The 27,460-nt window shown below is 57.3% G+C and overlaps 2 protein-coding genes across 14 annotated transcripts in view; one reads left to right on the forward strand and one right to left on the reverse strand.

The window, feature by feature from the left end:
* GSG1L (GSG1 like) overlaps window positions 1-10,594 on the forward strand; it is a 207,103-nt gene extending 196,509 nt beyond the window's left edge. For 2 of the 4 annotated variants that reach the window (XM_044747295.2, XM_070484652.1), the window contains exon 7: window positions 7,748-10,594. In XM_044747295.2, coding sequence (XP_044603230.2) covers window positions 7,748-7,845 — 98 coding nt within the window. In that variant the 3' untranslated portion in view covers window positions 7,846-10,594. The remainder of the gene's footprint in view (window positions 1-7,747) is intronic. The other 2 variants (XR_011494210.1, XR_011494211.1) reach the window with 2 other exon arrangements.
* A 4,077-nt stretch (window positions 10,595-14,671) lies between these two features.
* Window positions 14,672-27,460, reverse strand: part of KATNIP (katanin interacting protein) — a 201,771-nt gene continuing 188,982 nt past the window's right edge. For all 10 annotated transcript variants that reach the window (XM_070483970.1, XM_014838009.3, XM_070483969.1 and 7 more), the window contains 9 exons: window positions 27,142-27,307; window positions 23,822-23,979; window positions 22,197-22,261; window positions 21,954-22,064; window positions 20,084-20,223; window positions 18,075-18,176; window positions 17,354-17,514; window positions 17,158-17,246; window positions 14,672-16,539 (listed from right to left, as the gene is read on the reverse strand). In XM_070483970.1, the coding sequence (XP_070340071.1) occupies window positions 16,481-16,539; window positions 17,158-17,246; window positions 17,354-17,514; window positions 18,075-18,176; window positions 20,084-20,223; window positions 21,954-22,064; window positions 22,197-22,261; window positions 23,822-23,979; window positions 27,142-27,307 (1,051 nt within the window). In that variant the 3' untranslated portion in view covers window positions 14,672-16,480. The remainder of the gene's footprint in view (window positions 16,540-17,157; window positions 17,247-17,353; window positions 17,515-18,074; window positions 18,177-20,083; window positions 20,224-21,953; window positions 22,065-22,196; window positions 22,262-23,821; window positions 23,980-27,141; window positions 27,308-27,460) is intronic.

Below are 27,460 nucleotides of genomic sequence, written 5' to 3' on the forward strand. Positions count from 1 at the left end.
GATGCTGGCACAGCCCCGGGAAGGACGGATGATTATCCTTATGTGTAGACGGAGAGACCAAGGCAGACTGACTTCGCTGAGGGCTCTGGGCCCCTGGGGGTACAACTCAGCTTGGTGTATAGAACTGCCGCCCTACCCCGGGAATGAGGCCGTCCTGCTCTGGCCTCACCTCCTCCCTCCCTCCCCCGCCTCGTTCTGCTCCAGCCACCCTGGCCCGTGTCCTCCCTGAACATGCACATGCTTTCCCTTCACAGAGTCCTTGCACTTCCTGTTCTCTCTGCCTGGAATGCTCTCCCTCTGAATCTCTGCATGGCTGGCATTGTCTCACCTTTAAGTCTGAGCTGGAAGGCCACTTCCCCAGTCACCCTCCTACCACCGTGTTTTCTTTTCCTCATAGCCTCGGTTCCTCTCTGAAATTATCTTTTTATTTTTATGTCCTTGGTTTTGCTTTGCTGCCTCTCTCCACTGGGTTCCATGAGAAAGGCACCTGTCTTGTTTTGTCCACGTCTGCATCCGAGAGCCTGGGACAGTGGCACGCAGTCAGTGCTCCATTGCTGTGTCTGAATCGCCAGGCTTCTCCTGCTGTTTCCCTCCTGAGCAGCCGCTTGCACATAAGCAGTTACGGGAACTTTTGCTTATCCTGACTGCTCCAAAGGTTGCTATTTTTTTTCTTGTGACATGGATTCTGCCACCATTTTTTTTCCTGAGGAAAGAGTTTGCGCTTGAAACCTGCCTTTGGGCTCTGCAGTGCCACCAGCTAGCACGGCAGCCCATCAGAGGTGACACTTGGCGGTGATGCCGCTGTGCGGTCCTGGTGTCGGCGTCTTCCTTTCAGGGGCACCTGGGGATTGCAGTTGGTCGCACCTGTCAAGTTCAGCGCCCAAGACAGGCTTCTGATTTTGCCAGGTGTGTCTGTAAGGCTGGGCCGGGCAAGAGGCTGTCACTTACCGGGTACAGAGGTGGCTTCTGGGAACTCCGTCTACATGGGTCTCTGCTGCTGCTGCCCTCGAAATAGCAGAGGGAATTTCAAGACAGACTTTTCTTGGCCCAGAGCAACTTGGCATTTTTATCAGATAAAAGTCAAATCCAATCTGGTACTGCTCCAGTCGGCTTCCTTTATTCAAATGGAAACAGACAATATTTCTGAAATAAATATCAAGGCCAGCTCGTGGGGCACCCAGACGGGCATGCAGCTGGGAGATATCTGAGACCCCGGTCCTGGCGGATGAGAGATCCAAGCCAGCATCAGCATCAGAATCCCTGGGAGGGCTCCTCAGCACGTGGATTGCAGGGGCCCACCCCTGAGTGTCTGGCGTGGGAGGTCGGGGAGGGGCCTGGGAGTCTGCATCCCGGCCACGCCCAGTGGTGCTGCTTCCGCTGGTCCACAGACCCAGTTCTGAGCAGCACTCAGCTCTGGGCCACGTCCTCCTGAAGCTGCCGCCAGGAGCAGCTCTGCACTTTGTCACTTGCTGGGGCTGTTCAGCAGCTTCTGGGTGGAAACTACTGCTTCTAGGCCCAGGGGCCCTCCAGTCCATCCTCCTGAGTCACAAAGCTGATCTTGTCTCCCCTGCCCCACACCCAGCTCCAGAGCCTCCTGCGAGGATCCCTGGTGGGGGCACTGCGCCAGCCCATCGCACATTCTCACAGACGTTCTGTCAGTCACTCTTCACTTTTGGAATCCTTCTTTGCTAACTCTCTCCCTACCAGAATGGAAATGTCCTGGGGACAGGGACCTTGTCACCGCGTTCACGTGGTGACCCCGGTGCCTAGCGCTGGCCGGCTGTCAGCACGTGCTGGGAATGATTGAGCTCACTGAGTCCTCACGCGGTGGGTGGTTACCTGGAGGAGTGTTTCCAGTTCCCAGGTGATGAGGTTTGGGTTCTGAGAAGCAAGGTCATTGTTCCTGGGTCACAGGGCTGTGTGGCACCAAGCTAAAGCTGTGCCCTTCTTCTCCGCCCGTTTTTGCCCAAAGCACTGCTCCTCCCGTCACACCTGATCCTAAGAAACACTTGGGGGCAGTTGTTAAAATCCGACTTTCCCTGGAGATTCCAGTCGCTCAGTTTGGGGCAGGGCCCAGGAGTGGCCATCAGGCGAGTCTGGTGACAAGGCAGAAACCCCAGGGACGGGCGAGCCCTGTGCCCCCGAGGGACCCGCAGGCTTCTTACACCTGGTACGCGGCACCGTTTGCAACCATGAGCCTCTGCTCCTCACCCGGTTGGCCCCGTGTATCCTGCTTTGCAGCCACACAGACCTTCTTGCTCCCCTCCGGCCGCCCACATTGCCGGGCTTTTCACACCTCCTGCAAACCTCATTTACCTGCCAACAACCTACTTCACACCCTGTTCCTTCTGCCTGACGTGATCTGCTCCCTTCCTCCATTTGGCAAGAAACGAACCCCACCAGTGGAATTGTGAGCTTCACGGTGCTTTCAAAGTCTAGCTCAGTCTCTGGGGATGGCAGCCCACCACCCCCATTCTGCGGCTGAGGCAGTCACGTTCAGCTCTGCATTTTCCTGTCTTGGCACGCGTGTCTTTGAGGCAGAATTTTACGGTGGTTATGAGCCAGCCTTTGGAGTGAGGCTGCCTGGGTTCAAACCCCAGCAGTGAGACCTTGGACAGATGACAACCACTCTGGGCCTCAGTTTCCTCATCTGTAAGACGGGCATAGTAATGGCACCTAACTCATATTTCTGAGGATCCAGTGAGCCAGTGGACGTGAGGCACAGCGAGTGGCGACAGCAAGAGCTGTTGGCATGTTCGCTCTTATCGCCTCTCCTATGTGTGTCTGTCCCCTCAGACTGTGAGCACCCAGAGGGCCTCTCTGCATCTCGCTCTTGTCTGTAGACCTAGCATCCAGCATGGAGGCTGACACACAGTAGGTGCTCAACAAATGTTTCGTAAGAGAGGGAAGGAATCAGTAGTCTGGGGGCAGGTAGCAGGTTAGGTGGACTCAGCCTGATCCCAAGTGTGGAGAAGAGATGGAGAGACTGTTATGGCCCAGAAACAAGAGGTTCTAGAAGATGGACTCCAGTGAAGAGAAGGGTGGGGCCGCCATTCGATCTCTCGGACAGCCTGCCCCCAAGATAGACCAGAGACCCAACCTTCCCCGCCACGTGGATCCCACACATCCCACACACACCTGCTCTTCTTCCTGAATCCTCCATTGTTTATCCATTCAACAGATCTACTCTCGACACTGTACCTGGAATTGTGCTAGGTACTGGGGACAAAGCGATTAATAAAAGCAGAGCTAGTCTGTGTCCTGATGTCACATACAGCCCTAGTAGGGGAAACTGGGAGGAAACAAGTAAAGGGCTGTTACCAAATAAGATGAAGCCCCTTACGGTGCAGACTTACAGAGGAGGGTCAGCTTAGAGAGGCAGTTGGGGTGCCCTCACTGAGGTTGTGGCAGCAGAAGAGGGATGACGATGTCTCTAGCTAAAGGGTCCCCAAAGCCAGACAGTGCAGTGCCAACTTTGATTCGTTTCTCTGGGACTCCCCACATCCCATCTTTTTCTAGAGGTGAGAGTTCAAGGTTAGGCAGCCAGAAAGGAGGCTCTAGAGAGAGGCCTTCAGCACCTCAGACAGAGGGAGGGCGGGTAGCCTGAGGATACTGCCTTGTAAAGGGGTCCGGCTCTTCCCGTGCAGGGCTGGGCTTCTGTGGGGTCAGAAGCAGCCATACCAGCCACCTGCCCACCGCTGGGGCCTGCCCACCCTCACTAATTCCTCTACCAGCTTCAGAGCACCTTGGGCAAGTCACTTCCCCTGTCAGGGCTCCGGTTCCCCCACCTGCACACATGTGGTGGCATTGGCATTCTTGGTCTTGAAGGGCCCTTCCAACCCAGTGAGTCCATTTTGGAACAGTGGGTGTCATTTCACTCAGTTCAGCAGAGCTAAGAGCTGATTCCCCGGGACCTTGGTGCCTTGGAGAGGGTTTAAGACCGTGATTTCCTAGAGAAGGATTGGAAAGTGAGGACTGGAGGAGACTGGATGTTAAACTTGTTCATGTTTTGCTATTTGGAATAAAAAGAGAAGAGAAATCACATCTTCTGAGGAGCTCCTATGGGCTGAATACTCTGCTAAGCCCGGGAGGTTCCCAGGGAATTTAAACACAGTGCTTGCTACCAACTCTCTGAGTGGGACCTTGGATAAATCTCTTTCCACCAGCGGACTTGGGCTTCCCCATCTGTGAAGAGAGGTGGTTGAACCCCCCACCCCCAGTACTGGCATTTTGTTATTTTCGAATCTCTATGAGGTGGGGTAATGAAGGACTTCTAGCAGGGGTCCTGCTGGGCCTGCTGACTCCTTTGTGACTCACGTCCATTTGCAGGCTCTGAGGTGAAGTTACTTGTCAGAAGCTACACAGCTTAAAAAAAGTTCACACAGCTTGTCAGCAGTAGAGTGTGGACTTGAACCTTTGACTGTCAGACTCCAAGTACAGTTTTTCTCCCTCTGAGCCTGTGCCCAAAGGAGGAGAGGCTGAGCAAAGAGCCTCTTGTAACGTACAGAATCTCAGACGAGGAAGGGAGGGTGGAGCTCGTCCCTCCAACTTAGGAGTCACTCCTTCCTCCTGCATGGTTTCTTCGTTTGTTATAAAACTTGTCATAAAAAGTCAGCTCAGGACTTGCTCTGTGTGCAGCCAGGTGCTGGGGGCTGAGGGCCCGGGATGAAGCAGATCCAGGCCCTACTGCATGGAGTCCTGAGGTTAGGTGGGGAGACCCCAACCACACAACGCTGTCGTCTCAGCCAGCGCAGGGGGAGAGGATGGGCACAGAGGAGGGAGCAAGGCCTCCGCCTGTGAGGTCACAGAGTGCCTCCCAGAGCGGGCAGCATTTAAAAGAGGAGTGGGAGACGCAACAGCCAGAGAACAGCAGGGAAGGGCAGCTGGCCAAAGGACCAGAATGTGCAAAGCCACAGAACAGAGCCATGAAACAAAGGCCTGGAAACAGTCAGAGATCAGAACTGGCTTCCTGTGGGCTGAGTCCAGCCTGAGAGATGCTTCTTGGCCTGAAGGTGATTTAAAAGGTTTTAAAAGCCTTAGTTGTCATCATTTAAGAACAAGGAGATTTTATTTCGAAATCCTGATTTTCAGTTTCTGTGAACTTTTTGGAAGATCCACGCTCACAGTCCATGGCAACAGTTGGGCAGAGCTGAGGAATGTCTGCTCCTGGCCACTTCACCCGCTGATGTCCTTTGCTTGGGCAGTGGACTTTCTGAGGTGGGATTCCCCAACCTACGGCAGATGGCTTTTTTCTTTTTTCTTGCTGGTGACTGGTCTAAAAGTAAAGGCACTGGGTGCGGGAAAGTGAGCTGGGAGTCTGGTGGGCTGGGGGTGCTCCCCCAGCCTGGGGGGACAGAGCCTTCCTCCTCACTGGAAATGGCTTTGGGCCCCAAGCCCCTCCAGGGAGGCTGGAGAGGGGAGGAGGGCCCCGGTCCTCAGTGCCTTGACCTCCTGACCCAGGGGACAAGGAGCTGGTTTTAACTCACGGAAGGACAGAGGCCATGGCCTTCCTTTCTCCTTAAAAATACGTGATCATTTTCTCTCCGTTCCAATGAACTCGCGAAGGTTCTGCCTGTTGGCAACAGCAAGAGCAGCTACAATCACTTCTAAATACTCATTTAGAAAAACAATCAAACCTTCCTGTGCACCAAATATTTATTCTAGATCAAGAAGGAATTCAAACACCTCTATCTTGGCAGCAAGCACTTCCAGAGAACACCACTGTTTCAGTGACTGGGGCCAAAACAAATGTTTCTCCTGAGGCCAAACGATTCCAGAATGTTTGCCAAATGTTGCCCACTTTTTACTTTTTAAAATATAGTAAAATTAGCAAAGCACCAACATTAAAGAGTATTACAAACAGAAAAAAAGCCAAAGCAAAACAAAAACTATGTCCCCCCCGCTGTTGGCATGAGTGTCTGTGCTTCGCCTGCTGCCGTCCAGCTTTGTTATCAGGAAGAATCTCCCCACAGTCGGAGCCACTCTGGGGGTGAAGGAAGAGTAATGAGCGGCCTGTCCGCGGAGGTGTGCAAGTGGGAGCGTGACTTCAGCAGGAATTCCCACTGAGGGGGCTTGCTATAAACAGCTGTCTGACCCTAAAGAATGACAAAAATGTCTGCGCATCCATTAGAGCTCCGAGTAGGAAAACAAAGCAACGTGGAACAAATTTCCTGTACTGCAGAAGTTGGCATCAGGAAGAAACTGATTTAATGCAGCTCCACCGTAGCTGTGGATCCTGAGGTGGCCACTTATCCTTGCTGAGTCTCAGTCCCCCCATCTGTAAAATGAGTGGCAGCTACCTCACAGGCTTGCGGGACTAGAATCGAGTGGGGCTTGTCAGTTTTCTTCCTGGCCCTCCAGCCTGCCCTCCACCCCGGCTCTCCTCCCTCTGTTTTCCTCTCTCTGGCTCCACCTCCGTCGATCCACCACAGAGCATTCTTCATGGGTCGAGCTATCGCTCTCCTGGGTTCATGGTCTAAGGCGGGCAAAGCTGGGCAGTGCCACTCAGGGTGGGTCCTCCAAGATGAGGAGACCCTCAAGGGCTGGGGGAGGCTGTGGGGCGGCTTCCTGCAGGAGGGGAGGCTTGAGCTGGGCCTGGAAGGTTCGAGTGACTGTAGGTACAAGGATTTTAGGCAGGGCACTGGGTGGAGACGGAGAGGGTTCTGGTGTGTTAGAAAGATGTTAAGGAAGCATTTGCTCTAAGGCAGGGAGTAAGCGTCCGAGAATCAAGGAAAACACAAGACTGAGGATGCTGGATCAGGACGAGCCTCCTAGCCCTTCCGCTTGGCCGGACTGTCAAGAGCAGGGGGCAGTGGTGGGGAGGAGGCAGGGTCTCTGCCCACTGCCCTGGCCCACAGAGCTGCTCACAGCTTTGGCCACACCCATGCACTTGCCCACTGTCCTGGGGTCGAGTAAGGACCGAGGCTGGGAGCTGTCCACACTGGTCCTTCCAGCCCTCCCACCGTGCACTGAGCCCGTGGAGGCACACAGAGGAGCTCAGGGAAGGCTGACGGGGCAGGTGCATGGCCTGATGTGGGGGGTGAGTGTGTGGGCAGTGGCTGCTCAGGATCAGTGGGTGCAGTGGGGATTGTTGGGTGGGTAGTCAGGGGAAAGGAGGATGGAGGGTTTGGTGGGGGGCCCATGGGGGTTAGAGATGGTGGATGTGCCAGCAGGTTGGAAAGTAGCCGCGGCGGGTGAGTTGGACGGTGGCTGGGTCGATGGATATGTGGATGTTTTGGGTTATAGGTGATGTGTATGTAGGACTGGACTGGTGGGTGTGTTAATGGGGAGGGTAGAAGAATGGGTGGCGCAATGATAGGTGCGTGGACTGGTGGAGGTGTATGAATGGGTTTTAGAGCTGTGGGTGGGTTGTGGGTAGAAAGAGTGTGTGAGTGGGGTGGCGGGTAAATGGGTGGGTTGGTAGGTGGATGACAGCAGATACTGGCAAAGGCATGACCAGCTTAGAGATGTGTTGGTAGACTGGTGGGTGATGGGTGGATGGTGAGGGCATGGGACGGGGTGGAGAGCTGTGTGTACAGGTGGGTGGATGGTGAGCTGGAGAGTGGCACCGCGGGTTGATAGATGGGTGGGTAGGAGTGTTAGAGGGTAGGTGGAAGGCCTGGCAAGTAGCAGGGTCGGGGGGAGTGGATGTGCAGGTGGGTGGATGGCAAGCTGACAGGTTGGTGGGCAGATGGGGTGGGGGTGGAGGAAGGCAGCTCTCAGCGCTGACCACCTTGTCTCTTGGCAGGACACCAGCCACACATGGGAGATTCCTGGACCCGGAGCTCTGCACAGGAGATGCCAGAGCTGAACCGCCAGTGCTGGGTCCTGGGGCACTGGGTGTAACCGAGACCCAGCCTGGCCTCCAGACCTCAGGCCATCATTAGGCACCAGCCCCCTGACACAAGACCGCGGTCTGGTACCTCTGGAAAGCTGGCCCGTGTGCTGTGAACTCAGCCAGCCTGCGTGGGAGACACCAGGCCTGCCCAGTGCTGCCTGGGTCCCCCGGCCCTGCAAATGGGGCCGGGGCGGCTGGAGGGAATGCACAGGGCTGCAGAAAGCGAGTTTGGGACACCCACTCCTAACTCTTGCCACCATCACATGCAGAGCCCTGCAGGGTGCAGCTGGGACACCAGGAAAGATACGGACATTGGCCACTGAAAGCCTGGGGACCCACGAGCCAGCCAGGAGGTTCAGGAGGGGCCCATCGGTGCAGAGGCCTGCAGGAGCAGGCAGTGGTGGCGCTTCTGGAAGGAAGGGCAGTGGTGCTGGCACCGCAGGGGGTCACTCAGCAGGCACAGAGCAGGGGCTCAATAAATGCTTGTGGAACCTGTTTTCTTGCTGTGCTTGGAGGCCAGTTGCTCTCTGGGCTGTGGCTGCCCCCTCATGGTACCACTCCATCTGGTCCCCAAGGAGCCGGAAGGTGAGACAGCCCTGAGTGTGCTGGGGTCAGGGCCAGACATGGAGATATGGGAGGGAGGGAACCTGGAGCTGAGGCTGGGCCTGGAGGTGGGGTCAAAATGGAGCCAGGTGGCCAGGTTGGGTTCCAGAGGGGGACAGGGCAGGGGCCAGGCAGGCGGGACATGTGAAGTGGGCAAGAGACAAGCCCTCAAACCCAGGCCCTAAGCCACCCTGACTACCCCGGGGACCCCTACCCTGGGTCTAGAGCCACCTTTACATCAAATCCTAGAGCTCAGATCCCTATTATACAGACGAGGGAACTTAGGGTCACAGCGGTGAAGTAACTTGTCCAAGATCACAGAGTTGGGGTTTGAACCAGGACTCCTGACTCCAAGAGGCCTCATCCCTTCCCAGAGGATTTCTAGACCTTTCCCCCAAGTAGAGAATGTTCTTCACTCTTCCGTAAATCCATCTTCCATCATCCATCCATCCTTCCATCACCTGTGCTCCATCATCCATCCATCCATCCCCTCCCTTCCTCCCTCCCTCCCTCCATCCATCCTCCTATCATGCATCACCCATCCTCATGATCAACCCCATATCTGTCTTCATTTCTCCAATGATATAATTCATTGTGCCCCTACTATGTGCCAAGCACTGTGGTAGGTACTTGAGATAGGAGACTGAACCATCCAGAGAAGGTGTCTGTCCTCACAGAGCTCACAGATGGGCAGCACAGATAACTGGACAGACGATTACAGTGCGTGTGTGTATATATAGTGCAGTGTGTGGTAGACTGTGGGAAGTGCTGTGGTGCCCGGTCCTGGGCCAGGCAGCCTGGGTTCAGATTCCAGCTCCTCCACTTGACACCTTCGGCTAGTTGCCTGACCTCTCTGTGCCTCGTCCCCATGGGCTCGTGGGGATAATCATTCTACCTACCTCTTACAGCTCGTCTGAGGGTTAAATGAGTAATGTATGCGAAACACTTAGAACAGAGCCTGGCATATAGTCCGTGCTCGTTAGTGTTTGCTGTTCGTCCATGAGGGGAAGTCAGGGGCTGCGGGAGCCCAAAAGCAGCACCGCCTCGTGTGGGTAATGGCGGTCAGGGAAGGCTTCTTTGGGAAAATGACATTTAAGCCAAGACATGAAGGTTGTCTAGATGTCAGGCAGGCAAGAGTGTAGAGGGGAAGAAATTTGGGGACATTATAGGGACTTTGAAGTAGTCTAGATGGCAGGTTGGAGAGAAGGGAGGGCGGGGGGTGGTGGGAAACCAGGCTGCGGAGGGCGGGGAGCCAGGGCAGAGGGGCTCGAAGCCTACTCAGCAAGCCTGGACTTTATCCTGGGGCCGTGGCTGACGGGGCCCCCAGCTGTGCCTTCTAGGAAGGTCACCGCAGCGGTGGGCAGAGACCAGAGTGGGCAGCACGGCTCCCTTCCTCATCTTTCCCACACTCGAAGGGGGAGAAGAGGGTGGTTTGGTCCAGCCCAGGGGCCCTGGGGTGGGACAGTGGGAGCAGTCGCAGGAGCTCATCAGGAGAGAAAGTCAGCAGGCTCAGGGTGGATGGATGTCGGGGAGGGGAAATCAGCCATGATTCTCAGGTTGTGGGCTTGGGTGGGGGTGGTTCCCATGTCTCGAGTCTCAGGTGCCTGGGGGACACGCCAGTGGAGGTGCGTGCTCATTCATTCATTCACGCATTGATCCATCAAGTGAGCGATTCATTAATCCATTTTCCATTCATTCAGTAAATATTGTGTGGGGCGGGGGATGGGTCGGGAGAGAGACTGGGGCCCAGTTACAAAGGCCTTGAATGTCAGGACAAGGAGTCTGGGCTTTGGCCTCTGGGCGGGAAGAAACCCCACAGATATGGGGTCAGGCAGGGTGTCTGACAGGAATCCAGCCGGGGCGCCAGGCATCTCTGTTCTCACCCGTGTTCTCCTGAAGTTGGCAAGCAGACCACAGAGGTCTTGGAGATGATTTTAGTTGACACACAGGCAAAATTTTAATCTATTTTAATTGTTGCGTTCATGTAAATGTGTATTAGGAAAAAAATGTAAACGGGCACATGAGTGCCGTGATTTCATGGACATTATTGCTTAGGATGAAACCAAAGTAGGCATTTAAGTAGAAAGAAAGAGTTGGCTTAAAGAAAAATATTAAATAAATAATCGTACAAATGGTATGTGATTATGGTACTTGGACGGCTCAAGCAAGGGCCATTCTCACCTGCTGCACAGGCCAGGGAGGGAAAGGAAGGAGGTAGGAGGCCTCCTGTCTCCTCTTGGGCACCTCCTGGGCAGGGGCTGAAAGCTAGCTGTCTTTCAATCTCACGGAACCTGCAGCAAGAAGGCTGCTGGTCAGATAAAAGGAAGCACTTCCAGGCAGGCAGGTTGAGTGATCCAGATTGGTCACTACTGAGAACTCCTGGGAGGGTCGTCTGCATGCAGGGAGCAAATGCCACTGTCTGCCCCGGTCTGGGAGCAGGAAGGACTGCCTGCTGGGAAGGTGGGGGTGCCTGGGCGAGCACAGAGAGGCCTAGATGGGGCTGCACAGGCCCCTCCTCCTGCGCTTGCAGACTCCTCTCCCGGCTCCCAGCTCCCCTGCACTGAGCAGCCTGTTCTGACCCCTGCGGGGATGGGTGTTGGCTGTGGGTGCGGCCTTTCCATCTTCACCGGGCAGGTTGGCCGGACCCCAGCCCAGAGGAGTTCCCGCAGCCTCGCTCTGCCCTGGGCCCCCGCCCCTGGCAGCCCTGTGTCCCCACGCCCGTGTGCGCCCGCCAACCTGGACCGTGTACAGCCGAGTTAGCGCTCTGCGTGTGCATGCGTCCTAAGCGTGTGCACTCGGCACTGAGCTGCGCGGTGGGCTGTCGCTGGCTCTGCACCCACTCACGATGCACGTGCCGGCCCTGGGCCTCGCCAGCCCTGCGCCCGTGTCCGTGCCTGCTCGGCGCCCTGACGCCAGGCTCGCCGTCTTGTTCGGCCACGTCTCGCCCTCCCCAGGTGCAGAGCCCCTAGGGGCTGACGGGCCGGCCCGGGCCTCAGGGAGTCGCTGGGCCGACTCCTCTCTCGGGCTGGGGGCTGTGAGGAGCGTCGGCCCCACTGCCCCCAGAGCCAGCCTCCCGCTGCAGCCTCGTCTCTCTGGTAATGGAAACGTCCCCCTGATTCATGGCGTTTGTCCGCGCAGCCAGGCCTGAGGACAGGGCGAGCGGGGGAGGCTCAAGCCCAGGAAGAGCTGTGGCAGCCAGGGGGCCGACCCCTTGTTTGGAAGGAAGTGAGGACAGAGGATGGCCCGGGGGCTGCGGGGTTGATTTAGATCCTGAGACCACGGCGGACCTGCGCTGGGCCGCACTCACCCAAGAACGATTGACTGGGGGCTTCTGTGCACCTGGCTCTGAGCTGCACCCTGGAACTGCCACAGTGGATCAGAGACACCGTCTTCCCCCCTAGCGGTGTGTATTCCAGGGAGATTGCTCAAATAATTCCAACAATAAAAGTATCGCTTCAGACTGTGAGAAGTGCTATGTAGGTGAACCAAGGCAAAACCTGAATCACCCTGGAGGGATGAGGGCCACTGCAGCAGGGACTGAAGGATGAGGAGGGAGGCCACAGGCAGAAGTCACAGCATGTGCAAAGGGCCTGGGGTTGAGAGGAACAGTGTGGTTGTGTACAGCCCCATAACAGGACAGAGTGCTTGGAGCTCAGGGTGAGGGCACAAAGTCTGCTGCTGAGCAGTCAATGGGGGTCAGAGTGTGTGGGGCCTTGTGAGTTACAACAAGGAGTTTGGGCTTTCTGCTGGGCCCCACAATACTGTCACCCCATCCCCCGTTCCTCCACATCCATTACCTGCCTCCGTCTCAGGGGTGCAAACTCAGATGCCTGTGGGACTGGGACTGTAATGCAAGTGTGAGACAGAGGGGCTGTGGGGACTGGAGATCTGGGGAGCGCCCGCCCAGGCTCCAGAGCCATCGAGTAACGTGGGACCAGAGTAGCCCCATCTTCCAGTTTTTCCGGAGAAGGAGGGAATTGTCCAGACCAGCACACCCAGCCAAACTTGAGTAGGCTGAGCTACCAGATTGTGACCTTCAGTGTCCCTCAGGCCGGGTGGGGCCTGGAGCCTCAGAACGGGATCGTCCTGGCTCCAGGTGGGGTGGGAGGTGAGGCCTGGGGAGGGACCATCTGGGTTCTTCTGAGGTCAGAATGCCAGTGCTGGAACTGTCTGGAGCCAAACAAACCAACAACCTTGAACAAACAGAAGCAGGGCCCTCCCACTGCAGGAGAGGAGGGCAGGTCCCCACAGGGACAGAGGCCGGAGAGGGAGATTCCTCCGGGAGCCCGCGCCTGCTCTTCCTTAAGCCTCTTGTTGCTGTAGCCGAGATGCATTCCCAGTAACCCAGGTCTGGGTGCCCACAAGCCCCTGGGCGCCTGACAGCTGCAGCTTCGGGCTAATTTACACCCCGGTGCCTATGGGGTGGGGTGGGATGCGAGGAATGGGAAGCAGGATGGGGAGGGACAGGAAGGCCTCTGTTTCCCCCCATGGAGAGTGGGGGCTGCCACCTCCAGCAGGCAAAGGTCACCCAGCTGACCCCTGCCTTTCTGCCCATGGGGGCTGCGGGGTGGGGGCCAAGGGTCCAGGAAGGGTCCCCTCCCACCTCTTTCCTCCCAGGAGAGGCAAAGGGGGCCAGGAGGAAGCAGCCCTGGGACATGCGTGAAGCCAGGGGATGGGGATGCAGCCTCGCGGGGGGCGGGGGACTGGTGTCATGCTGAGGGGTGGGAGCCCGGGTGGGGGGTCGGCTCTGCAGACTCATAACTGGCTGGAGCCCGCCTGCACGGGCTTGAGTTGGCTCACTCAGTGTTTGTTTGCTGAAGTTGAAACAATATTTAAAAGTTGGATTTCATGTTAAAAATAAAACACCTGGATTTGGGGCTTCTTTTTTTTTTTCAAAGATTGGCACCTGGGCTAACAACTGTTGCCAATCTTTATTTTTAATGATTGGCACCTGGGCTAACAACTGTTGCCAATCTTTTTTTTTAAGGATTGGCACGTGGGCTAACAACTGATGCCAATCTTTTTTCTTTTTATTTCTGCTTTATCTCCCCAAACCACCCCTGTACACAGCTGTATATCTTAGTTGCAGGTCCTTCTAGTTGTGGGATGTGGGACACCACCTCAACGTAGCCTGACGAGCGGTGCTATGTCCACGCCCAGGATCCGAACCCCGGGCCGCCACAGCAGAGCGCGCGAACTTAACCACTCGGCCACGGAGCCAGCCCCTGGGGCTTCTTTTGAAAATCTCGAAGATCTGGCATTGCTGGACCCTCGGTGCTGAGCTGCAGCTCCCCCGTGAAGGGCCTGTGCTGCCCTGTTGACCAGGTCCTCGCAGGCCAGCTCTGCTCCCTGATGTCACTGGCCTGGCCCCTGAATAAGAGGCTAAGAAGTTGTGATGCCCCACCCAGCTTCCCCCCCACAGATGGACTGCTGAAGGGCCTGCCTGCGCTTGAGTGTTTCCAGGCGGCCCAGAGATGACCCCGGCGACCCCAGGGAGGCTGGGCGGAGCAGGGCGCCCCGCATTCATAGGAACTCAGGGGGGCAGGGGCAGGCCCTGCCACTCTCCCTCCACAGCGGCTGGACAGAAGGACTCTCCTCATACAGTGAGGGAGTTTTCCAACGGGGCCTCTGACCCAGCGCCACGGCCATCACCGGTGCTGAGCTGTGTGCCGTTCAGATCCCCTTCAACTGAAGCCCCTTCTCACTCAAGGGCTCCTTTATCCAGACGCCAAGAGCCGCCAGCGCTCACCCTGGAAGGCAGCAGGGCGGTGGGGAAACGCAGGAAGCTCCCAGTGTCTGCAGGAAGCAGGCGTCTGGGTGTGAGCGTCCAGGATGCACGCATGCTGGGGGAAGCCCTGGGCCGAAGAGCCAGGGGCTCACCCCGCCGCAGCTCTCAGGGTTGCATACTGACTAATGGCTTCCAAAGCTGTGCCTCAGTTCCCCTCTCTGTAAATGAGGAACGGGGGTCGTGCCTTCCCCTGAGGGTGCCATGTGGATTAATGAGTCAGGGCCAGGCTTGGAATAACCTCTACGTATGGAAGGGCTTCCATGGTCTGTGCTACACACCGTGCGGGGACCATCGCGCCATGTGCCAGTGGGGAAAGGGAAGCTCAGAGAGGGGACTTCTCCCACGTCACTCGGCCAGCCTCCAGTGGACTCTGACTCAGCTCTTGGAGGCAGCACGTGCTCCTTCTGTCTCACCCCAAATCTAGCGCATGACACTATATTCTTAATAACATCTTTCATTGATTTTGCAAGAGAAGAAAATAGGAATTTATTTTAGAGTTAATGCCTACACGGCCTTTCTTCCCTCCTAAATTGCACGGTGCATACAGTAATGACAAACATCCATGGAGATTCTGGGAGCCGTGTTCGCACAATCTCCTGACAAACCTGACCTGCGCCCGAGCCTGGGTGGGAAGGGAGAGCGGTGCTCCCTTGGAAGCAGTGGCACCGGTTTTGGTCCCTAAGAGCTGGTCTGATCAGCCCCCAGCTCCCCCAGGAGTCAGCTCTCTTGGGAGTCAAAGGCCCTGAGGCGCTCGCCACACGTGGGAGGTGGGCAGAGAAGCAGGGGGCTTGGAAGCTACAGAAATGATGGATCTTCTCCGGGAGAAACAGTTCTTATCTTCACGTTGACCCAGCGCTCCAAATGAAAAGTGCATTTGCATAGCTGCTCGAGCTGAAGCTGCAAAGCTCGTAAAGTATTTGCTGGGGCTCTCGGTTGCATAGGAACGTACGTCGAGTACAGTACCGCGGCGGGCCGGGCTGGGCGCCAGGAAAACAACGGATTAATATTGGGAAGGAGAAATTACCCACCACTGGGAAACCAATTAGGTCCCTGATCCGAGCTTGTTACATTGATGGAAATAGATGCGCTCTGGTCTTCACTCAGCTGGGGTGCGAGGCACATTTCCAACTCGCTGGGAAGCTGCTGGAAGAGGGCGGAGGGGCGGGGTCCTGACAACAAGAACCCCTTCGCCTGACTCCAAGGGCACAGGCGTGAACAGGAAGGAAGAAGCGAGCAAGAAAAGCCTGGATCAGATCATAAAAGAGCGGCCCCGCCCTCCAGACAAAGCTCAAGGGCAAGGGAGGTGGCCTTTAGGCTGGAGGGTGGTCTGTGGCACTGGTCCTCGGCCCCCCTGCCCTGCATCCAGAGGGCATCTGGAGGGGCCCCACTGCCCTGTGGGCTCTGAGCTGCCCGCCTGCCCATCCTGTTGGGCCCCATCCTGAGGGCCCAGCTCTGGATGGCGGGGGTACAGCTCCCCTCCTTCCCTCAGCAGGACCCATGCCATCAGCCAACCCCTTCTTAGGCCTGAGAAGAGGACAGAGGCCCCTGCAGGGCCAGATCCCCCGAGGCATCCCTCCTTCTCAACTGGGCCTGGGTGGGACCCGGGATGAGTGAGGGCCTTATAGCAGTCCTGGCTAGACGTTTCCAGGGTCCACAGAACAATCCCACTCTCTCAGCCACTCCGCCAGCCCCCAAATGAGGCAGGGGTGTGTGTGTGGGGGGGGAGTTGTTGGCGCCTCGGCTTTGGTCTCTGAAGGCAGAGCCTCCTGGCACATCCCATGCACGTCGGTGTTGGAGGCCTGGTCCCCTCTGTCCTGCTCAGCCATACTCAGGGCCCTGACAAGGCTGGAAAGGAGGCCTCCCCAGTTCCCTTCACTGTCCTGGCCCCAGTCAGGCCCAGCCCAGGCGTCCCACGACAGGCCTGAGTGGACATGGGCCCCGCTCTGCTGGATCTTACAGGAGAGGCACCAAGCCAGGTGTCCCCGGGGTCGCTGTAGGGGAGGCGAAGGCCACACACACTCTGCAGCAGCAGCTCCTTCCTCCTCCTGTTGTAACTGCTGCCTTTTCCAGGGCCGTCCACTCCTCGAGTCCCTTTTCCCCAGTGGGCCCCCGTCCTGGCGGCAGCTCTCTTCCAGCCCCTGGGGTTCTAGCTGGCCGACACTGAGGATGCAGCGGGGGACACGGGTACTGAGTGGGGGCCAGTGACAGGTTCCCCTGCTGGCTGAGAGGACCAGCTCTCCCGCCTCAGCCCATCAGCACCGCCACCGTCTTGCCGTCTCCTTCTCGCTTATGCAGGTTTTGGGGCGTAAGGCTGTTGACGGAGAGCACAGAGGGATCAACATTAGCCAGCCTCAATCCGAGGGCTGCCCTAGGCCTCTAGGTGGAATCCAAACTGCCTGGGTTGCCATCCAAGGGCCCTAGAGACCTGGCCACCGCCGGCAGCTCCCAGCAGCCTCTGAGCTCAGCACTCCTGGCACACTGACCCATCCCTCCGCCTGGGGCAGGCTCTGCCACACCACTCCTCCAGGCCTCTGCCCATGCTGTCTCCTCTACTGGCCAGCTATGCGCATCTTATAGGATCCAGCCCAAAGACCACCTCCTCTGGGAAGCCGTCGCCTTGCACATCCTCTACTGGTTTCCCACGGCACAGGGCAACCCCTTTGATATAGCACTTCTGCCCTTAATGGCCTTTTCCTTCTACACCTGCAAGGCCTGGCTTCCTGGCAGCCGCATTGCACTCCGTGGTGCCTGCGGGAAGAAGGCGGCATGTTGCCCCTGGGTTCTGCCCCCTCAGCCCCCAGGCAGGCTCCAGGGCGGAGACGAGGGGGCTGAGGGCAGACAGGGGCGAGGGGGGCAGTGGGACTGAAGTTTGGTCTGAACAGAGAAGGGGCTGGCCGCAGGGCATGCTCTGGGCAGAGCGGAAACTGACCTGGGTCCACCGCACTCTGCTTCCTTTTTGAGTTGGTAACGACTTGGTTTTCATTCATCATCTGGACATCCTGGTCCTCCACGTGATGACTGCGAGGAGGAGAAGACGGAAGATTAGATCAGGCTGCAGGCCCGTGTCCCTGCCATCCTCCTTGTTAGGGCTGGCAGGGGAGGCTGTGAGCGGGCTCGAGGCGCACCTGGTGGTGGTGTGTTTCTCTTGGTGACAGATGTCCGCGTCCTCGGTGAAGAGGATAGTGTGGTAGGGCACTGTGGGCTCACACGTGGGCAGGATGCCCCCGACCAGGTGGCCCACCATGGCTAGGATCCCGTTGTACACGAGCAAGTCGTCCACCAGCAGCTGGACAGACACAGAGGAGGGGCTGCACCAGGTGGCCTGCAGGTCCCCCTCATGTGACCTCGGGCAAAACGCGTTACTGCTCAGAGCCTGGCCTACTAGGAGCCGGGCCGCGTTATGATTCCAACCCTCCCACCATGGGGACAGGCGATGCCATTGGCCCTATGGCTGCAGATGAGGACACTGAGACTCAAAGCGCTTAAGTACCTCCAGTCCATGGGGCAGAGCTGGGCGGCAAACTCGGGTCTCCGGCCCCCACGGTCCCTGCTCTCCTCACCCCAGAGTTGCCTCCTGGCATGATGAACTCCCTAACCCAGTATGATTTGCCAAGAAAAGATGAAAGGAAAGCCCCTTTCTGTTTTCTCGGGTGATGATTCCAATCACTCAGGGGGGGTTTGGAATTCATGGCTGGATGGCAAGTTTCCCTGCGTCTGAGGACCAGGCATTTGTGTCTGAGGTTGCAACAGAGAGAAGTAAATCAAACTGCGACAAATGATAATTGCTGGCGGCCTAATTACCAACGAGCATAATTATCTTAGAAAACCCAGCTAATAAGTACTTACGCCAAACTCCTTCACCCCTCGATGGGGTGTTTTCGCATAATTCCACAGTTTGATCATTGACACGGTGGTAGGCAGATCAAAAATCACATAAACCCGGTTCACCTGTCAGAGAGAACTAATTAAAACAGGCATGTTTGGAAACAGAGGCGCTAGGCTGGGCGGGGGTGCCGGGCGCGGGCAGGGGGCGAGCCCGGTGGGCGCCCGAGGCAGCGCCTGCCACGTTGGCCGGCCAGGGCTGCTCAGGGCCACGGAGTGTGGCGCTCCCGCGGCCTTTCAGCTCCTGGAAGCCCATCTTGAGTCAGGTCACATGCGGCTGTGTTTGCAACAAACCGCTGAGCTGGCTCTTGGAGGGCCTGGCGTGGCCCTCCTTTAAATACCCGTGGAGACTTGGTGCATCCTTTCCTTTCCCCCCCGGTGAGGCCAGAAACAGTCTGGGGCTCCGTGGGCCAAAGGGAGAGGCCCCAGCTCCAGAGTTGAGGAGCAGTGCGCCCGGCCCCAGCACAGCCCTGAGCCCTGTCTGTCCTTCCTCGGCCAGGACTGAGAAGCCCAGGAGCCAGGCGCTGCTGGGTAACCTTCCGCGGGCGTCTGTGACCCTCTGCTGCAGCAGGGGCCGCCAGACAGAAGGAGCTAGTAAAGCGGGACGCAGCAGCCCCCGCCAGCTCCCCCTCGCCCAACAAGATGAACTATGAGGGGGCCCCTCCCAAGACAGAAGAAAGCACTAAGCATTCAGCGTTGGCCACAGGCTGCAGGCTTAGCTGAGGCCCAGGCCCTGGGTCTCAGCCTGTGGCCAGCCTCACCGTGCCCCAAGGAGGGGAGGGGAGTTGTGGGGAGGCGGGGTGCTGCTGGCAGGGGGTCAGCCTTCTGACTGTACCATGGAAATAATAAAGGTCTAGATGTCAGTCCTCAAACTCACGGGGCACAAGCAGATACAAATGTTTGAGTTCCGCTGGGAGAGTGACAGCTGGAGAAACTGCCCTCCACGAAAAGGCCTTCGAGTGAAAGACGATGGACGCTTGCTGGCCAAGCTCAAGATGGCAGCGGCTGGACTGGCTAGGGGCCCACGGGTTTGCGGCCTCGGGTCTCAGTGCTGATAGATCTATGCGTTTCCCCTGTGCAGTCATGGGGAGGGGCTAAGGGGTGGGCCTCGTCTCAAGGGAAGCTGATGGACACACAATGGGGGGGGGGCAATTTGGGAGGTATGGGAAACTTCCGTCACAGAACCACCGACGATGCCCTTGCCTGTGTTTCCAGAGGAAAACGGACCCCCTCATCCTCCTGCCCAATCACATGGAGTGGACAAGGGGACACGCCTGTGGTCACTCAGATGTCCCAGACCCTGCTGCACAGCTCTCCCCAGGCGTCTGAGGCTGGTGGCTGCTAAACCCACCTGTCCCATCTGGCCTGTCTCCTCCCTCTCTACCACACTGACCAGGCCCAGGTGGGTGCAGGACGCCCCAGGCTTGCCATCAGGCTGTGGAGCAAAAAGACAAGCAGGACCAATTGCAGGGTGCAAGATCTGGGAAACTGAGTCAGTTGGCTAGAAGGGCTGACCAGGCAGATTTGGCCAGAGAGAGGGCAGGGTTGGAGTCAAGTGCCTGTGACATAAGGAGCAGAAAGGTGACTGTGGAGAGGATGGGGCTGGGAGGAAGGGGGCAGAGTGGGCTACAGAGAGAAGCAGAGGCCGGAGAACAGAGGGCGATGCCCGTAGGCACCGATGGATGCCCGAGTCCCCCAGGCCTGCTGTGCTGGGGCTCCTGGCTTCAGAGTCCCATGTGGCCCTTTATCTCCCAAGTGTCTCCATATAAGAATCACCCCCGAGCAAAGAGAAAGAACTGCTGGCCTGGAAGAGCCGACCCCGTCAGACGTGTTAGCAAAGACAGCCTTCCTGACAGCCCCCAGGAATTTTGGCTCATTCAAAGTTAACTTGGCCAGGAAGGAAGATGTGTCACTGAGACCAGGGAGAGAAAGTCCCCCTGCCCACCCCAGGGCTGGGAGCCTCCGGAACCCACCAGGCCCGGCAGGATGGGAGCCAGCCACATGTGCCTGCCGTCACTGGTGTCGTTCACTTGGTCGATGAGCTTGTCAGGAGTCCGGATGTCCCCGCACACACCCTCCAGGGAGTTCACACTGTCGGGGAAGGCGGCGATATCTGAGGAGGCCTCTAAGCTGCCATAACCCAAAGCAGTGTGCTCGGCACCATGGGCCACTCACAGCCACCAGCTCCATCATGTTGATGGAGATGCTTGGGGCTGGCGGGCCGGCAGAGTGGCTGTCTGCTGCTCTGGGCTGCCAGAGAAGTGACAGCCGAATTAGACAAGTTTTGGGGAAAATGAGAGCATGGAGGTTGGTGGGGGGCGGGGGGTGGAGGCGTGGCCAGTTTCATGGAAAGGGAGGAAACCACGCAGAGAGCTGGCTGAAAAAGAGGCGTTTCCTGGAAGTGTTGGAGGCAGGAACCAGAATGTGGCTGCTGCTCTGGAGAAGGGCAGGCACACTCTGCACAGACTTGTCTCTTTTGCAAGGGGCCGGGTCCTGGCTGGGCTGTTTTGGCACATGAGGACTGCACCAAGGCTGGAAGCAGGGGAGCCTGACCCAGCTCCCTACTGATTGGCATTAGTGTGGATCCGGAGAGCCCGGTTCCAGCCCTGGCTCTGCCATTCCAACCTGCAAGACCTTGGGCAGTTCACAGGGCCTCCCTGGGCCGGCTCCCTCATCTGTGAAATGAGCATAAACATCTGCATGCCCCAGAATTGACAAGACCTCAGAGGACACCGGATGTGAGTGCTCTCGTAAAACCAATGGGGCCTTATACATCCCAGGAATCCCTAAGAACGATCAAAAACACCGAGAATCCTTTATCCCAGCTGAGGAGGATGGTGTCACCAGGGGAAGGCAGAAAGGGTCCAACAGGAACCCAAGGACCCCAAATCGATGCCAGGCAGGCTCTGGGGTTTGACCTGCTCCGACAGCTCCCTAAGTGTGGTGAGTTGGGGATCACAGACCAAGAGCCCTGAAGGGTCAGGCAGGTTAATAACAGAGGCAGGACAGCTCAGTGGTCAAGAGCATGGTCTCTGGAGCCAGACTCCCAGCTCCACTACTCACTGGCTGTGTGACCTGGGTAAGTTACCCAACCTCTCTGTGTCTCAGTTCTTCATCTGCAAAGTGGGGATAACAGCACTCCCTTCAGGAGTGAGGGCAAGTGAGGTGCCCTGCGACAAGCCCCGGCACAGAGGGAGCCCTCAGTAAATATTACCAACATGTTTCGGGGGCGTGGTAGATAACAATGAGGAGCGAGGACCGAGATCAACTAGAAGGGTGTGCTCGCGGAAAGGGCCAGTGGATACTCGGGTCCAGCCATCGTCACTCTGCTTGACTGTGGCCTTGCATTGCCAATTTCTCAAAAGAAGCTGAAGATCGGGGTTTTCGTGTGAAACCTTCTGATTTTTGAAAAATATTAGTAACTAATTAAAAATATTTAAGAACTCACTGGGCTAACAGTTTGCAAATTCTGGTGTGGGCATTCCATGAGCAAAGGGTTCTGTGGTCAACAAATTCAGGACATGGTGAGTTAACACAGTGCACAGCTTGCTCCCTGCAGGCCTTGTCAGAACCTTTAGGACTCCAAAGTGCCCATGGTTCTCCAGGAGGGGACTGCAGCTGTAGCCTCTCCCAATTCCCTGGACCCCAGGACTCTTGCTTTTGTGGAATTCCCATTACGGACGCCCTGGCAGGGGCGGCTGGGAGCTGCTCACGGCTTTGCCCACCGCAGTCCCGGGGTCTGGTTCCCACAGACATTTCCCTCCATGCTCAGGGCTCCTGCTCCTCCCTGAACCTCCTGCGCCCCCTGTGGCCGGAGTGGAGCCCTCCGCTGAGAAAGGATACTGTTTTCCGACAGGGGGATCTTCTCTCCGTGCTCGTCGTACAGCTCCAGGCCGGTGAGACCGATGTAATAGGGGTCACCCCAGCTGGTCAGGAGCTGAAACTGGAAAATGACTGCAACACGTGATTAAGGGAAAACAGAGAACAAAGTAAAACAACGACAAAGACAGCATGCTTTGCCCTCTCCTTGCATTCCAGCCTGGCCCGCGAGGGCCCGGGAGTGCAGGCAGGGTGGGAGAAGGATACAGCCACACGGCATCAGCGGTGCCTCGTAGTCCATGCTCGCCCGCTCCAGGCTTTTTGTGTCGAGCCTGAGAAAACACAAGACAGTACCAGGAAGCAGAAAATCGCAACAGCCCAGACTCGCTGGTCAGCGATTCCCCAGGCGCCAGACTTTGAAGACATGTGGCAGTTTCATGCTCCCTGGGAGGCAGTGGGGCAGACCCCCCCCCGCCCCGAGGCCTCTGCTGGCAGGGAGTGCCCATTCTGTGGGCGGGAGCTCAGTCATCACCAATGCTAGCACAGGGTGTTCTCGGGCTCATGGATGTGGACTCTTCTGTGCCTCTATCAACCCTGGCAGGTGGGTACTCACATCCCTGGGCTGTGCGTGAGGAAACTGGAGCACAGAGACGTGAAGCCACTTGCCCAAGGTGGCAGAACTGAGCTGTGACCTGAAGCTGAGCAGTTGCAGAGTCCACTCTGTTAAGCACCCCACTCTTCTGCCCTTCATGAATAAGGTAGGTCCACATGAGCTGAGAGCTGAGCAAGACTCATGATGGGGTGATGGGGTGGAGTGTTGGGTGGGGGCAGGCTACTTAGTGGGGTGGTTGGGGGGCGATGTCTGAGCTGAGGAGGAGGCAGCCATGGGAAGAGTCAGAGCTGGGTGTTCCAAGCACAGGTGCAGTCAGAGCAAAGGCCCTGAGGTGGGAAGGGGCTGGGCGGTCGGTGTTTGCCCCAGAAGGCAGCCAGGGACTGGTGTGTAGGGCAGGATGGGAGGAGGGCGGGGAGAGAAGGCTGGAAGGTGGGGAGCACGCTGAGGGCTTTGGCCTTGTGATCCTGAGCAAGTGGCTTCACTAGCTGGAGCCTCAGTTCCCACATCTGTAAAATGGGCATACTAATCCCTCCTTCCAAGGGTGGGTGGCAGGATTCCCTGAAGGGTAAATACAAAGCATGTGGCACAGAGCAGGCACTGGGAGGGAGAGCTCTCCTCCACGCTCCTCCCTGTGGGGCTGCTCTCCTTGGTCCCCAGCCGCTGTCCTCTAGCTCTGGCCTAGTTCCCTTCGACTTCAAGGGCAATGTTATAATTAAGTGACTGTTCCCACGACTGGCCCAAGAAGTGATCCCAGCTACAGTGGAGGGAAACTCATGTTCTTTCCAGAGCTCGGCCTCCAGCATTTGGACATCAGGGAGTTTAAAGGAGTAAACTTAACGTGGCATTTACAAATTGTTAGGAACTTAATGCAGCTGAGATGGGGCCGAGAAATCCCAGTGAATCCATGAAATGTTAGTCTCTATTTATCTCCTGGACTCTTTCTAAATCAGCAGCACGGAAACGAGGGAAGGAAGGCCTTTCCTGGAATCGGCTGGTGGGCACTTCTGGAATCAAGGCAGGCCGGAGCCTCTTTTCTCAGCAGGAAGTGCAATGAAGCATTTAAAATCTCCAGCACTCCAGACTGTGAGAACCCAAACATCCCAGACAAGGTGGGCGCATCCCCCAGGCTTCTGGAGAGGCTTGGCTGAGATTGAAAACGGCCAAGTTGAAAAGCGATGCGTTTGATCATCATTTCAAAACCTTTCCGTGTACACTTCAGAGCACGGGGCACAGCGGGCGCCCGGGGGCTGGGAGGGGATGTTCCTGGCGCGCCCCTCACCTCCGGGCCGGCTGGGGAGGCAGTCGAGCCTGGAGGTAGTCCACAAAGAGGATTTCTTGAGCAAAATCAAAGTGGCAGTTGCCCGGCCCCTTCCGGATGAGGAAGCCCTCGGGAGGGGAGACGCACAAGCTGTCCAGGGAGACGTGGACGATTTTGGCCTAGCAAACAAAAGAAAAAATATGCCTGAGGAAAAGGAGCCAGCAGGGAGGAGAGCTGTGCGTGCTGACACGGCTGGTGCTGCTGGCAGCTGGCATTTATGACGGAGAGCCTTCAGAGCCCTCAGGCTTGAGAAATAGCTGGGTCTGGCCTTTCTCCTAGACCAGAACCACCTGGGCAGGGCCCACTTTCCAGAATTATCCCCCCTCCATGCCAGGCGCTGTGCTAGGCACCAGGCAGACAGCAGGTGACAAGGCAGGTGAGGCCCCTGCCACACACAGTGGACACACACAGACATTCTCCCGTCCACTCAGCTGCAGCAGCCTGAGGTGGTACAACATGGTGGTCAAGGGCATGGACTCTGAAGTCCACCATTTGTAGTTGTGCAAGTTACTTAACTTCCCTATGCCTCAATTTCCTCATCTGTTAAATGGGCTCAGTGATGGGGTAACTTATATAAAGTATCCAGAACAGAACAGCGCCTGGCACAAAATACACACTCGGTAAGTGTTAGCCTGTCCTGATGCTTCTTCAAACCCTGGCTCACACGTCACCACCTCGCCTAGCACTTTCCCCTGGGACAGAATGAGCCCCTTCCTGATCTTCCTTCTCAGAGCCCTTAGCCTGTCCTTTTAGGGTATGGACTCCCTTGCAGTGTTCTCAGTGGTTTCTGGGTCTCCCTTGATGGCAGAGACCCCAGCTGGACCATCTCTGAATTGGCCTCAGGGCTGGCACACAGCAGATGCTTACCAAGAGCGTGCTGAATCGGCTGGATTTGGGCCAACACGTCCCCCTGTTGTAGGCCAGATTTCACCAGCCAGATGGCCAGGATCTACCAGCAAATCTCAAAGCCTTGATGGCAGGTCTGAAGCACTCAGCTGTTTCCCCTGGGCAGCAGTGGGGGGCAGAGAGGGGCTCTGACAAGCCAGCACCCTCTCTCCGACTACACACTTTGGAATCAGGGCTCCTTGGCACCTTACCCCATCTTCATGGTGAGCCCCCGGGCCCAAGTGCTGACCAAGCTGGTGGGATTTCACCTCTGGGAGAGGAGAGGGACTCCTCCACGCAGAAAGAAAGGGGCCCTGTCCTGGGTCTCATGGATAAGTAATGCGGCTCTGGGGCCCTTCATTCCTTCAGCATTTAGGGAGCCCCCCTCCTACCATGTCAGCCAGTTGGTTAGTCATGGGCTACATAAACCTAAAAAGTGTAGGGTGACTGGCTTCAGGCATGGCTGGATACGGGGACCCAAAGCCTGTCCCTACCTCTCCACTGTGCTTCTCCTAGGGCTAATTCCTACCCCTGCCCCAGGGCTGGACCTGTGACCCAGGGCTGGCCAAAGTGACAATTGTAACCCACTGGCCATGTGACTGGCTCAGGGTCGTGGAACTTGACTAGAAGAATCCCTGGGCTTCTGCCGGCTTGCCTTGCGAGAGGAGTTCTCTCTTCCGCTGGACTTGGGGCACGCAGGATGTAAGCCTGCCGCTGCCAGGGTTTGCTCTGTGGAAAAAGCCATCTGAAGGGAAGCTGGCAACAGACAAAAGCACAGGCCCAGGAAGTCCCTGTCCCTCTTCAAGGCCACCACCTCCTCCAGGAAGCATCCCTGACTTCCCCGGGACTCTCTTCATTCCCATGGAGGGGACTTTTATTATCACTCGCATCTTGTAGCTAAGGAAACTAGAGTTCCAAGAAGCTACACAATTTGCCCAAGGACACACTGGAGGATCTGAAGCCCCATCTCCTGGAGTGCAAGGCCTGGCTTTCACCACGTGCCAGGTGCCCCAGGTGCCCAGTAGGGCCTTGGAGAGTAGGCATCCGATGCATCTTCCTGGAAAGGGGCCACAGTTTCCATCACACTGCGCCCTGGGATCTGCCCTCTCAGATGGAGCCCATCTCCCCATGTCCCTCATCCCACGGTGGCCAGCATCTCTGGCACCGAGGCTGGTGGGGCCAGACCTGGGAGGCAGGGGCTCTGAGCCCAACGTATCCAGGCAGTGAAGTTGGGTCGCGGAAGCTCCAGTGGAAAGACTAACCGGCTCAAGGGGACGTAAAGGCCCAGAGGCATGAGCTGAGGCAGAAGAATGCTTTTTTAAGGCCAGTATATCTGACTTCTTAAACCTGCTGAACCTGAGAGGGCTTATAAAGACACCAGGGCGGCCTGGGGAGGATTTCTAAACCAGACTCAGAGAAGCCAGTGCTCCAGAGGGACAGTGCCTGGGGGGCGCGGCCTGCGACTCTGCCGTGGTACCCACCACGGTTCTGACGGCCCCGCAGAAAGACTCTGGCATGTCCATGGGGGTGCCCAGACGGGGGTCACAGGGCCCAAGGCCGAGTCTGGCTTTGTCAGCTCGTGTGTGGCAGAGGGTGAGACAACCCCCCTGAGGCAGGTCTCCTCCTCCTCCTCATTTTACAGATGAGGAAACTGAGGCCCAGGGAAGGCAGCCCCCTGCCCAGGTCACACAGCTGGTTAGGGTCAGAGCTGAGATTCAGACGTAGGGCCCTGGGACTCGGGGCCCTAACTGCACTGCTGCGCTTCAGGTGACCTTACCTGACCCCTCTTACCATTACCCCTCCACGTAGTGGGAAGGGACAGATGTTTCACAGTCACACAGACAGGAAAGGCCACATCAAGGGGCACCTGCGATGCTCTTTTCCACATTCCAGCAGAGGCCCCTGCCTTATCACACCCAACAGACATGGATAGGGGCTCTAGCTGTGTGGCTATGGACAGGCGACTAGCCCATTCTGAACCTCAGCTTCTAATACTCTGAGAGATGGGGTGATAACAGCTGCCCCCAGAGGCTGGGATGAGGGTCCAACAAAATGACAAATGTGTGTGGAGCCCTCAGCCCAGGGCCGGGCCCCCAAAGTGCTCAACGAGCAAGGCTGCAAGAACCACTATGAGTTGGGGGCTGGGCTTGCTCAGCCCCCTTGAACCCCCGGAATGAACAAGGTGCAGTGGTTTCCCGAGTCTGCCCTGGGCTCCAGCCTGCATTTGCTGTTTGCAGAAGGGAAGAGCAGCACACTCTCTCCCTGGCCGTAACCCCCCAGCTCCATTTGGAAAGTTCTGGAGGATTTATGCCCCTCTCTGGCAGCCACGCCAGCCATCCATCAAGGCGCCCTCTCCCTGACAGTGGACGGAGGGCAGCCGCTGTTCCCCGCCTTACCCCTCGATAGGTGTCCTCAGGAGATTTATTGTAGTTCCAGAAGCGCAGGCCCGCGATGCTCTCGGCTTTGTTGAAGTGGATCGTGACCACGTGGTCCAGCCCCGGAGAGAAGGGGATCAGCCACATATGCTCATCCTCCATCGTGATGTTGGCTCCATCGATTAACCTGCACACAGGGGGGAAGGAGCGGTGAGACGGGGGTGGCCCAGGCCTTCAGGAGAAATTCCAGCATAGGAGGTGCCCCCACCCATCACCCTGCACGAGCGGCTGGAGCAGGAGCGCTCAGGGAGGTGAGGCCAGTGAGAGCCGCAGTGAGGGC

Source organism: Equus asinus, chromosome 14, assembly GCF_041296235.1.
Source record: "Equus asinus isolate D_3611 breed Donkey chromosome 14, EquAss-T2T_v2, whole genome shotgun sequence".
In the NCBI taxonomy this organism is placed as follows: Eukaryota; Metazoa; Chordata; class Mammalia; order Perissodactyla; family Equidae; genus Equus; species Equus asinus.